At 37.0% G+C, this 13,710-nt stretch overlaps 2 protein-coding genes across 3 annotated transcripts in view; both read left to right on the forward strand.

Moving 5' to 3' along the window:
- The window catches only part of LOC107758697 (immunoglobulin superfamily member 5-like), a 9,107-nt gene extending 5,615 nt beyond the window's left edge, over positions 1-3,492 (forward strand). The window contains exons 4-9 of one of the 2 annotated variants that reach the window (XM_016576499.1): positions 664-945; positions 1,248-1,373; positions 1,569-1,596; positions 1,735-1,823; positions 2,220-2,272; positions 2,577-3,492. In XM_016576499.1, the coding sequence (XP_016431985.1) occupies positions 664-945; positions 1,248-1,373; positions 1,569-1,596; positions 1,735-1,823; positions 2,220-2,272; positions 2,577-2,636 (638 nt within the window). In that variant the 3' untranslated portion in view covers positions 2,637-3,492. The remainder of the gene's footprint in view (positions 1-663; positions 946-1,247; positions 1,374-1,568; positions 1,597-1,734; positions 1,824-2,219; positions 2,273-2,576) is intronic. The other variant, XM_016576500.1, reaches the window with a different exon arrangement.
- Positions 3,493-11,288: 7,796 nt separating this feature from the next.
- pcp4a (Purkinje cell protein 4a) overlaps positions 11,289-13,710 on the forward strand; it is a 34,202-nt gene continuing 31,780 nt past the window's right edge. The window contains exon 1 of the mRNA XM_016576501.1: positions 11,289-11,407. Within this exon, the coding sequence (XP_016431987.1) occupies positions 11,399-11,407 (9 nt within the window). The 5' untranslated portion in view covers positions 11,289-11,398. The remainder of the gene's footprint in view (positions 11,408-13,710) is intronic.

Raw genomic sequence — 13,710 nt, forward strand, 5'->3', positions numbered from 1 at the left:
CATTTAAAAAAAAATTAAAAGTATATTTATATTTCTCCTTAAATTGATTTCTAAATAAAATTAAAGTCATTTAATTTAGGTCATTTTTTTTTTTGTTAGATGCATGATCCACATTTTCTACGAATCTTTACACCCTTTTACAAGGTTTACTGTAACTGCAAGAGATTATATTGCTAATTCTGCTTGCTTAACTTTTATAACAAATCTTATATTATTATTTTTAATATATTTAGTATTAGACATTTCAGCTTGAAAATGTATCAGCAGAAGGCACAGCCACAGAATATAGCAGAGTATCGCAAGCATGTATATTTAAATAATTTCTTCATTCTTTGATGCATTGTAAGTGAATTGAGTTTTGCCTTACAAGATCTGTCTGTGCTTTGATCATGGACCACAAAAAGTACAAAGCGCAAAGCAAAACAAATCCGAGATGTTATCAGCCACACCTGTAAGTCACTGCTTTCACCTGTCCTGCTGTCCCGTGGGAAATTATCCGATTACATCTCAAAGTGCAGATAATCAATAATAATCTACTTCTTAATTAAAGTGGCCCATGTTTCACGACAGGCCCGACTGTCATTAAAAGCAAACTCTCAAATCCAGAGTGATTAGGGCAGAGTGTGTGTTCGAAAGAGATAATTCTGCTCTGTTCTTTTCCAGAACGTGGCAGCGTGGGGATCGTAGGTGGAAATCAGACCAAAACGGAAGGAGCAAAGACGGAGTTCCAGTGTCGGGCCGTGGGCTGGTTTCCTGAACCCAACGTGTCCTGGTCTGTTAATGGAGTGGCATATTCCTGCAACACAAACTCTGTAACACAGGGAAACCTGTTTAACTCCAGCTGTACGCTGGCAGTCACTGCCGTCAAAAACTCTTCTGTTCAGTGTCTGGTCAAGATACCAGCCCTGAGCACACCGGACAGCAGCACTGTCTTCCTGACCGTTGGTAAGAACATTAAACATACTTTAAGTGATCAACAAATACAGAAGATCACAAATTCTAACTTCTATTCTAATGATAAACACAAACAGAATCGGAATTCTAAACATAGCACAACAATATAAATTGGGGTCATTTTTAATTCCACCCACAAATCAGAAGAATTACTTTCAGCAACAGCTAGAGGGCACTGCAAACACCAATCCAGCCACATGAAGATTAATATTATCATCGAAGCTAATTGTATAACTTTGCTCTCCTGTTTGGCACAAGATGAAGAGCATGCATGATTCCCTTATCTCTTTCTGTTCAAGACAAGCTTGCTAAAAGAGACCAGACGGTGCTGATCGCTGTCACTGTGGCCTTCAGTGCTGCGGCTCTATTGTTTCTAATCATCTACGGAATTGTTTTCTTCTGCAAGAGAAGGAAGAAAAGTGAGTAATTGTGAGGATGAATCCCAATTTTCCCTTTGTAAGCCCGATTATTTGCATTAGTGCATCCCACAAAAAAGTGCTTTTTGCAGCCAGATTGTGCTTTCTGGACCTTGCTAACTAGCCAAGCTTCTTAAATTATTGATGTGATTCTGGTGTTAAATTGTAAACTGCTCATTTTTTGTCTCTTTTCTACAGAGTCAAGCTACCAGGAGGAGCTCAGGAGGTGAGAAATGAGCTCCAGTGTGTCCTTTGCATTTAAGAGTGATTGAAAATGCACAGTAATGCGAAATTGAGGAAACATTTCTTTCAAAACCTTTACTACTGTGAGTGGCTTGCTAACAGGTCTGGGCTCCTGTTTCAGGGCACGAATCCATTCCCAGAATAGGACGCCTGCCACAGAAAATGTGCGAGGACGGGACAACCGAGGATATATTAGAGACAGGCATGATGGTGTGTATGCATAAACAAACATACATAGGGGTATCATCCAATATATTATATATGCATTATTTATTTGATAAAAAATACAGTAATAATAAAAACAGTAATATTATGAAATATTATTGAAATGTTAAACAACAGTTTTCATTATTATTTTTTTAAATAAACCAAACAAAATTTAAACTGTACTGTACTTGACGATAATAGTGAAATTTCAAAACTTCAAAGACACAAATAACTGGAAAAAAGAGCAATTGATTGCATTCACAATCTGAATGGGCATTATGTTTTTGCACAAAAGAAGCCTCATTTTCCTTTCTTTTACTGACATCTATTTTAATGTAATGATTCAGGAAAGCATGAATGAACTCTGTACTCTGAACTATCATGTGCTTCTCTTTACAGCAGGACACACCAATGGTGGAGTCTGGTACACAAACCACTCTAACAAACATCAGGTGATGCCTCAAATTAAGCTTAAAGCCAACATGAAACCAAAACTTCACCTATTTGCTTCCTTAACACACATTCATGATCTTGTTTCGAACGATTCATCAGTGCACACTATTTCAAAGAAAAATTGTCTTTATAATCTTTCATCAAAATGAAAACCGATCATTTTTTTACTCATGTAAAATGCCTCATAATGGAAGTAAAATGGGTTGTGAGCACCTTTCATGTTGAACTGAATATTTCAATACATTTCATAAGCTTGAATATTTGTCAGGACTCCAGATCGAATACAAATCTTTGGTTTTTCAGATGCCTGATGGCTTTTTTGATGATGGTCACAGGAACGACAGACACATGACCATCCTCTAGAGACTAGATCTGACTAGATGTTGGACTTCACAGACAGCAGGTGCACTGGCTCTCTTCTTCTCTCTTGTACATAAAATAATAATTTTAGGTTTAAATACAGAAGAAAGAGAGCCTGAAAGATTTGTTTCACCTCCACTGGATTATTTATTGGAACACAGAAGGATTTTCTTGGTGGTCTCAGACTTTTGGACCCCACTGAACACTGTGGATAATCACCATCAGAGCATGTTTTTGGGCTTTAACAGATAAAGTGGTCGGAATGAGGGCGGTCGAGGGGTTGGTTAAGATCTGCCGGAAATCACTTGTCTGTTTACTTAAACCAATATGACAGAAGTGTTGATTCATTTTAAAGTCCTTGCATGTGCATAATGCATTCATCAGATGCTTGCATTTCCACAGCATTTTTTTTTAAATCAACATCTTCCTGTTTTCTCCAGAATCATAAAATCATCAGCATATGGCACCACACATCCCATGAGAGTTTTGCTTCCTGTTTTTATAGCTACTTACAATTCAAAGATTTTACATTAGAAGCGTTTAGAGAAGATCATCTTGTGTGACACGTAATGCTTCACAGAGCATGATGCTGTTAAACAATTCATCTAAACCACTGATTTGTACCTCCCCACAGAGGGAAACTACTTAAACGCCAAAATTACATCATACAGTGAAGTGTCATGAAATGGACTGGAACTATGTGATCCTTATTAAAACATCAATCAGTCACTTAATATCAAATTCATAAAGACCTTGTGTGTAGTTGTCACTTATCTGCGTTTCATGCATTTTAACGGCACTAAAATCCATAAAATGGATTATAAGAATTTTAAACAAATGTTTTTAAAACTATGTATTATTAATGTATAGCAAAATAGATTTTTTTCCCCTTCAGTTTTATGATCCCCTCCTCTTTTTTTGTTTTAAGCATGAACCTCACTTTTTATACTTAAAACAAGAAAATATGCCAGTGAGATGAGGAGAATGTATTATACTTAATTCTAAATTAATTCAACATATATTTTATTTTGTTACTCAAGTCAATTGTTCATTTTAAGGATGTTTCTATATATTTTATTCTGGAAAAAACAGACAAAAACCCTGATTTAAGTTTTTTTTTTTTTTGTCAGATAGACAACATTTATGTGGTTATAGATTCTTATGTAATAAAGAATAAACACTTTTTTGTACAATTATTGTTTTTTAATCTATCTATCCATCTATCTATCCATCTATCCATCCATCCAAGTTGACTTTATTATTCTGTTTTCAAGATATTTCAAAAATGCTTTCAGAAGCCGCAAAGCTGGAGAAATTTTTAAACCAAAGAACAGACATATAGATAACAGACAGGAACGCTCTGCTGCTCTTTTTCATGCGCTCCTTTAGTAAAATATCTCGCTGCAGTGTGCATCTGACATTCTTATCCAAGTGCTCTGCAGTCAGTGTGTGTGAATACTAGCCCTCTTTCATCTTTTCCCTTAAAAAATAATGAATGCTCATAAATAAATAAATAAAGCTGGGTTAATGGCCAGCTGTAGGCTGGCATCTATTCCCCCGTGGCTTGTTATGAGCTGTGGAGTCTTCCTCTTCCTCACGCCTCACTCCACCCAGCTCTGTGCTGGCCGAGCAGCTGATATTCTCCCACTCATTACGACCACACCAAAGAAACTTCCTGTTATGTAACCAGCACTGTGTACCTTCAAGACACAGATATGGAACATTTCCAGTTTCAATCTAATATGAAGCAAAATATCACGGAGAACCCTGTGGTGAAGCGTTGCTGTAGTGATGGCATCATCTGGTAATTTCAAAGAATACCATGGTGCTTTGATATATATACTGTAAAATGGCACTAAATAATTACCATATGGCATGGTATTTACATGCTATTCCAAGGTATTTTAAATAAGCTGTAGCACATCTGTGTCAGTGCGGCTCCATTCACAGTAAATGCTGCTCCACATAAACTGTTATAATTTACATGCGTGGAGCACCTCAAACTCCATCTCTGCATATTGTTGAGTGTTTGAATTTATTATAACGTTCATCTGGGAACTCAGCATGCTCCATTTCATCAGATTTGTAAGGTAAATCATTTATAAACCTAAGCAAACATAATAATTTTCTCAACTGTTTATCGCGACTTCAAAATAAATGTTTAATCCCTCGCTCTGAGTTTACACATTTTGATGTCCACATATTCAAGAACTTATAGTTGCTGTAGCATTTCTGTCGTAAAGAAATGGCCAAATATTAAAGTTTAAGTGGACATTTGAATTAAATGTTGTTTAGTCAATATTGAACAAGGATTATATTGCACAGTGAAGTGTAAAAACAATCGCAGGCATTTGTTATCATCAGAGGCGGACAGTAACTAAGTACATTTACTTGAGTATTGTACTTAAGTACACTTTTTGAGTATCTGTACTTTACTTGAGTATTATTTTTTCTGGAAATTTATGACTTTAACTTCACTACATTTGAAAGACAAATATCATGCATAATGTACATTGGCTCTATTGTTTATGACACATTATGTATTTTAACAGTTTTGTTCAATAAAACCATATGATTACTTGCTTTTGATGCTTTATTTGAACCCATTATTATTGCCTCATTGCTATGTATTTGAAGTAATTTTAAAGGCTATTGTTCGCTTAGGTCTATCTTTATTAGGCTACTACATGAAAATTAATTAGTGCTGTCAAACAATTAATCACATCCAAAATAAAAGTTTTGTTTACATAATATATGTGTGTGTACTTTGTATATTTATTTTCAAAATATATGCTGTATGTGTGTGTATTTATATATACATAATAAATATACACAATACACACATATATTATGTAAACAAAAACTTTTATTTTGGATGCGATTAATCGTTTGACAGCACTAAAATTAATAATAATAATCAGATTATATATACTGCTGACCTTTTTTTGGTACATCACCCGAAACGCCAGAATTTGTGGCTCTACTGGATAATTAATAATACATTTTTTAATAAATTAAGTGAAGTTCATAAAATGAATTATTTGGGTTATTTGGCATTCTTGCATTTCCCATTATTTTTCTACTCTAAATTCACTGTGGTAATGCTCTAAAATAACTGTCAGAAATAGTCTTGTTCAGTCATAAAATGGCCATTAAAGTCAAACCCTTTTCAAAATCATTTTCACTTCAAGAACATGGACCTTCAAAGTTAATGTTATGAAATATTCAGAGAGTGAGCAGGTGTAAAGTTCTCCATAGATCTTGGCCCACTATTAACAACCTCTCAGAATAGCTGCTTAATTCAGTTGGTCTGAATGACTGTCTTCTCCTGAAGCAAATGATCATGGATGTGAGAAGCGTAAAGGTCAGCCAGACTCCACAGTTTATTTGTCCACACAATCTAGTTGGATCTTTTGCTAAAGGCACTCCGGGAGTTAATGAACCTCTGTTGTGTTTCAGAAAAACCAGACAGAAATACAGCAACCACTAAAACTGATACACCAGGGTGGTCTTGCCAGAAGATACAGCTGGGTCTCAGGTAAAATTTAGGAGCTAATGATTAGAGAGGAAATATTATCACCTTTGCACACAACCTTGCTTTTAAAGATTTATGACTTTCTCACAATAAAACCTCCAGAGAGTAGCAAAACTGTCTGTTCTCTCTATATATACCCCTACAAGCCGATGGAAATGCTTCTGTTGTGGTTGCATGGTACATACTCACTTGAGACCCATTTCTGTCTTCCTATTATTTAAAATAACATGCTATTTTTGTACTTCCAGCTGAAAAAAGCAATGCTGATCAGCAGGCCAATGCAGATGAATTCATTAGAGAAATTATGTCAATGACAGATTTTTCATTTTACGCCTTAAAGAATAGTTCGCACAAAAATGAAAATTTGCCGAAATTTTACTCTCTTTGGCCATCCAAGATATAGGTAAGTTTTGAGTTTGTTTCTTCATATGAACAGATATGGAGGAATTTAGCATTACGTCACTTGCTCTCTACAGTGAATGGGTGCCGTCAGAATGAGAGCCCAAACAGCTGATAAAACATCACAATAATCCACATGACTGAAGTCCATCAATTAACCGTCACTTCTGGCCACCGACATATATTTTTCAGAACGTTTTTCGACTGTTTTTGCTTGTAAACAGTGCTTGATCTATGCAACTTTTATACTGGAGAAAGCAATATTATGGATACAGTACTCTAATTTTTAGCTGAAAGCAACAGTTTGAATAAGCAACATCTTATTTGTTTCTTACAAACCCAAAGCTTTTCACTTCAAAAGACATTCATTGATGGACTGGAGTCGTGTCAGTATTGTATAGATCATTGCAATGTTTTTATCAGCTGTTTGGACTCTCATTCTGACGGCACCCATTCACTGCAGAGGATCCATTGGTGAGCAAGTGATGTAATGCTCAATTTTTCCAAATCTTAAAATTTTCATTTTTGGGTGAACTTTTCAAGGTTTAATGCTGAGCTTTATGTGGTTGGGATTTGACCCATAATGGTGGGCTCATCCTAACAATGACTAATGCATCCTAAAGCCCCGCCAATCCATTTTCATAAGCTCTTTTAGCTCGCTAACTGTATTTATAACCAAAATTAATTTACTTAATGAATAGTCAGGTAGATTTCAGCTTTTATATCATTGGCTCAGTTGAGGTATAAAGACTACATTTCTGAACCGCACTGATCTCATTGGTCTGTTTGCGATTAGTATTCATGCAGTGCATCATGTACACCCTCATGTTTTAATCAAAAATTTCTAGTCCAATAAACACACAGGCATACTGTAATCAAGATCTTTCTCTCATCAGCATTGAAGATCCATGTACACAACTCCACCATTTTGCTAATCAGTAATTTGCATCATTAGTTAGTGCCTATTAAAACTGTATTGTGTTTCCATGGAGTTATTTGGAATGAGAAGCAACTCTTGCTCTTTCAACAAAATGTTCAAGATTTCCGGGAGGCCAGTAATTATTCAGTGCGATTCAGTATCACAGAGCCATTTACTTTAAATGAGCCCACTGTAAATTGAACCCTTCATTACAGCACACAGCTAATGAAAGTCAGAGTGAGGTGCAAGTACATGACGTGTATAGTGCTGAGGTCACTGTAAAGTCCTCACTGAATTATGTAGGATAATTATTAATTATAATGCTTAAAAATAACTGATATAATTATAATTTAGATTGTATGAAGAACATAAGTGGTGTTTGTCAATGCAAAACTTGCCACCATGCTGTTTTGTGGTTGCTAATATGTTCTGAATGCTTTTTAGTGCATGCAGTTAGGGTGTTTTGGGTGGTTGTTAAGATAAAAACACAGGCACATTCGTAAGACGTAGAGAGTATGTAAATATGCACACCACAGCACTGCATGAATCAAGTCAGAAAACATATCATGAGTCAATTTCATACAATGTGAATCAAGTTTTATCAAATTAAGCATGACCATAACTTCCTCTGGGGATGCAAGCAGATCATACAAAAATATAGAAATAAGAGTGTACATTATGAATTACCCACAAAAACCTAAAATAGTTACAAACTGCCATAAGATTGCATTGTTAGTCATATATAATATGCACAAGCAAAGACAGAATAACACTGGGCAGAAGGTCTGAGAGGGGTTTCCTCTGTAGTTACAGGGTTCAGACATAAGTAGGTTCACTATAATATAAGCCAAGCTGTATCAATGCCAGTGAACGTTTCCCCTCCTCCTCTGTCTCCTGCGCTCTTCTTAGTGTAGGCAGTTTCTGTGCCAGCAGTGCATTGGAGATGATTCATAGGATTCTGCTAATGGTCATTGATAGTCTATCAGGAATGGCCTTAATTAAGGCTTAACCATTCTCAAAGCCTTGTCAGTCTAATGTATAGCTGAAAAGTAATCACGAGAAGTAGACTTTAATTAAACATTTGCTTGAATGTGTACAGTAATGTGCTATTGCTGTCAGGTTTACCTGGATGACGGTTATGGATCGTCAAATACTCAACGTCAACCAGGAAAATTCTAGAGACTGCTTTGAAAAACACAGCCAGTCGGATCTTACTAAGGTGTTGCAGTGTGACTCTGAGGCAGTGTGGGTCATTATCAAATTCAGAGCTCGGGGGCAGCAGAGACATTATATGACACCAAGCAGCGTCATTAAACAGGGACTTTCTGCAGCACTGTTTACTCAAGAAAGACCAAAAATACAGAGAACCGAGCACAATTCTCTTATGTAAAGAGAAGGGCAGTGACCCTCTGCAGGGCTGTGATTTGAATTAAAGTAATAGTTCAGCCAAAAATGAAAATTTGCTAGAAATTTACACACCCTCTGGCCATCCAAGATGTATATGAGTTTGTTTATCATCGGAAAAGATTTGGAGAAATTTAACATTACATCACTTGCTCACCAATGGATCCTCTGCAGTGAATGGGTGCCGTCAGAATGAGAGTCCAAACAGCTGATAAAAACATCACAATAATCCACAAATAATCCACACCACTCCAGTCCATCAATTAATGTCATGTGAAGTGAAAAGCTGCATGTTTGTAAGAAACAAATCCATCATTAATGTCTTTTTAACTTCAAATACCATTGTTTGCTTCATTACTACCTGCCAGAATACAAGTCCTCTAACCATAATATTGCTTTTACCAGTGGAAAGTCAATTTATCTGAATCAGGAGAGAAATATGCACAGATCAAGCATCACCATTTACAAGTGACAAAACACAAACAAATATGTCAGTGGATTTTAATGTGAGAGGTCAACAGGGGATGGACTTTTCACTGAAGCAAGCATTATGGATTTTGGATTTATATTTCGGCCAGAAGTGATGGTTTAAAGTCAAGACACCTGAACAATGGATTCGTTTCATACAAACACACAGCTTTTCACTTCACAAGTTGTTAATTGATGGACTGGAGTCGTGTGGATTACTTGTGGATTATTGTGATCTTTTTATCAGCTGTTTGGACTCATTCTGACGGCACCCATTCACTGCAAACCACTGCAGATTCTCTCCAAATCTGTTCCAAAGAAGAAACAAACTCATCTACATCTTGGATGGCCTGAGGGTGAGTACATTTTCAGCAAATGTTCATTTTTGAGTGAACTATTTCTTTAAAGTGCTGGAAATGCAAAAACAAGAAGATAAAATGGTTTTCTTTCTATAGATGTTTTTCTTTCATTTATACATAGTTCATCTCAAAATTCATGGTGACAAGTGCCCTAAGGCCTGTTTGGCCAAGTGTGAGTCAATAGAGAACACCACGGACTGCCTTTAAATTTCCAATCTCCATTAAAATGTCTCTGTTAAAGCTAGTCTTCCAGCTTGCGTTAATGGAAGACAATCGATTGTCATTTAACAAGCCAGCAAATAAAAAATATTATGGGAATTCAAGGAACAAAGACAGAGATGTCACACAATTCTGATATGGCTGTGGTTGCGTTGCTCTAGCTGCTTTTATCCTGCACGGCACCAGAGGAATAGCTTGTGTTTAATGGAGCTCATCTGTTGAGAGAGATGATAACATCTGTGATAACCAAACTCGCTGCTCAGCGATTATAAAGACCGTATGTGAATCTGATGCACCAAGCCCCAAAACGGTTTGAAATTGTGTTAGTTTGTAGGTGGCAGCATGCAAACAGGAACTCTCCCCAAGCTCACATGCTGCAGCGAAGGATAAAACTGCACATTTTCCCCCTCCATTACACTTGCACAATCAATGCATATGCTAATATACAAATGATTAATTAAGCTATCCACTTATTAAGGACCGTTCTCTTCATCAGGGCAGGCTCTAGGTCTTTTGCTGGTGAGGCATCTCCCTGCTGCTGTTTTAAAGATTACATTGATCCAAACTTCATTTATGCCAAGAAGCACTGCTGCAGTGAAGCTTTTGCACTGGCGTTCATCTGAATCTACTGTACGCGAGGCGAGGGCTGCATGCTGACTCTCTAGGAGGGAGATGCCGGATCTGCACCGAGGTGCACAAGCACATTTGCTGTCAGGTTGTGGTGGGAATACCTTAAAAGAGTCTCATTTCTGCAAAATGTAATGCAAACTGAATACATTTAGTGGGGATATAGGCCTACATATTTTAATTATTATTATTATGTTATTTATATTATTATTAGTACTATTATTTATTTGTTTATTATAATTATTTATTCTTCAAAGTAGTAGAAATTTAAAAAATTTGCTATCATGGTGGGGACTTTCCATTATCTTTTTTTAAACAGCTACTAATTTTTTTATCCTTTAACCCTCAATTTAACCCTCATATGAACACACATACATGTAGGCTACATACATATGCACACACACATTATATATTTCAATGCAATGAAGGTGCGTTAAGTGCATTAAAATGTTGAAGTTAAATAGTCTGATAGAAATCTATAGTATAGGCTAAGCTATATGTTTAATGCAATGAAATTGAATTCCTATGCATCAAAATTCCTATGCATCAAAATATGTTATTTATCATGCTGTAGCCTACATTTCTGTAGGAGTCGTAAAAGCTGCAATTGTGCGCTTCAGTGATTATTCAGAAGATTAAAGTGGTGACATAAGAAGCGTTGACACCGGCAGCTTTTCATTGGTTTAGTGCAAACGTGATGACATGAAAGGGAGTTGGAGCTCCAAGTATAAAACTCCAGCAGGCGCACAAACCCACGCAGCGCGCGGACTGAAGGACTGCACCACTGCTGCTCTTTTGCCGAATCCACCCTTCATCATCATACTAATTATCCAGCATGAGTGAGGTGAGCTTTCCTCATATACTATAACCCTCAGTGCACGATGCATCACTCTACTGTAACGAGCTAATGGGGTTTCCCTAGGAGGAAATTATCTTTCAGTGTTGGGGAGACCTGAAAATGCTACATTAAGACAATGCCTTGAACTTGCATTGAATGCAGTCTTATTATTTCCCCGTTTGCGGAGTTTGAGCACATGCTTTCTTCACTACAACCGCAAAAAAAAAATCGTTTTAAAAACTGAAATGGCATCCATTTATCAGAACAACATGCTTAGTAAAGCTTAGAAGAGCGCGACGGATTGGGAATATTGTCCTGTTGCATCCGCGCGCGCAGGCAGATTGTCGAATCAGCATTATCCACGCTTTGATTAATGATGCAACAAATGCCAGCTGTCAGTTAAGACACAACACTAACCTGGGATGACACTGTGATGTTTATTAATGATAAGCGGCTAAAATTTGCTCTCATGATCTTTAAGTCGAATTAGTAGCATTTTGATGCACCAAATGCTTTTGATAGTGTTTGCATAAAAAATATGAATATGTATTTAGAATTCGTTGGAATTCTTGGAGTTTTTACTTAGGCTACTATGCACATGGAGCCATCACAGATAGTTTAACGTTTTTACGCATTTTTCGCCTAGCTGTCTGGACTCTTTTTCTGACTTATCTTTTTGGGATTTATCTTTAAATTAGGGCTGATTTTAAAATATTTGAGTCTAAATCTTAAACACAGTCGTTTAGTAGGCTAATTCGTTCGGACCTTTTTAATACATTGAACTGGTTTACAGAACAAGTCAAAACGATTCATTCTAAAAGCGAACTGAATCGGTCTGAGTTGTTTTCGAGTCAACAACGCACTGATTCATTGAACAGAGAATCGTTTCTTTGTGGACATGTCCGACTCGTAATCGTCTGGGTTAAAAGCTTACTAACTCGATAAACCGAGAATCATCTGTTTTTATTTTTTTTCCTCCTGTAATTCCCCGGTCGTATGTATCCCCACTGACAACTTAAAGGCAGGGTATGTGATTTTTCAAAAACACTTTAGAAAACTGATTCGGGCCGAATAGCAAAACAAACTTGTAGCCAATCAGCAATAAGGGGCGTGTCTACTCGTGATGTGGGGGAGAGAGCTTTCAGTGCATGGAACGGACATTAGCCGAGCCGAGCGACAGAAAGATAGAGATGGCGGATAAAAAAACAAAAGAGGAAAACGTCTGCGGAAAGATAAGGCAAGAAGTAGGACCCGTGTAAATATCGGATCAGCTTTCCAGAGAACTCAAGGAGCGGAGGCCTGCGATCGGACGCCGAGGTTGCTATGTTTCTTCTCAGTAGGTGAGTAACACCGTGTCTACAACAACTAAAGTCTGCCTACACTGGACGCGATCAAACGACCGTTGAAAACCATTTGAAATGTATGTCAGCACGTCATAAATAGAACCCGGCAGCAGTTTTCTGTCGGGATTTGTTGCGCCGCGCCGCTCACGTCCGTAGACACGGTGTAACATTGGTTTTGCTTTGTTTCACAGAACTAATCGTTGCCTGGGTTGCATACGTATATGTGGGGCGGAGCTATCAAAATAGGGGCAAGACCCTTTTGGGGTAGGGGCGTGTTTGTTTTGGTGATTTCAAATATCAACATTGGCTACCAGAAATCGCTTACTCTGCCTTTAAAATCCTCTGTTATTAGATTCGCAATGGTCCATGATTCACGGAACTCACTGACTCATTGAACCGATATGACAAAAAGTATGACAGTTTAATAATTAAGAAAATTATTTTTATAAACAATGTCTACAACGATATAAGTAAGAATAAATTTTGCTATTGTATTAAATGCTAATTATATTTGGGTTCTAAATGGCTTCTTGTTTTTTTAATGAGCTGAATCTTGGCTGCAATAAACTTAACTATTAGACACGAAATGACAAACAACAATTTATATACTTAACTGGAACGTTTTAGAACGCCTAATATGACACGCTGGCGTGTCAGGGATCACATGATGGTGCAAGAACTGCCGATTTGTTTTTTGCTTTGTGTTCGAAAGAACCGATTCCAGAAATGATTCGGACTTACCATCACTACTGCCTTGCACGCGCTCGAAATGCCCGAAGCTGACCCACTGCTAGGGATGGACGATACCTCTTATTTTATTTTCGATCCGATACCGATATTTTCAAGCCCAGTATCGTCGATATTGATACCGATACCGAAACCTCTAAACTAAACTAAACTGATCTTTTAAATTATTAAAAGAATATAATCAGTAATTATACTCACTTAATATTAGATTTTAAAGCC

Source organism: Sinocyclocheilus rhinocerous, unplaced genomic scaffold (assembly GCF_001515625.1).
Source record: "Sinocyclocheilus rhinocerous isolate Xijiao unplaced genomic scaffold, SAMN03320098_v1.1 scaffold623, whole genome shotgun sequence".
NCBI classification, from domain to species: domain Eukaryota; kingdom Metazoa; phylum Chordata; class Actinopteri; order Cypriniformes; family Cyprinidae; genus Sinocyclocheilus; species Sinocyclocheilus rhinocerous.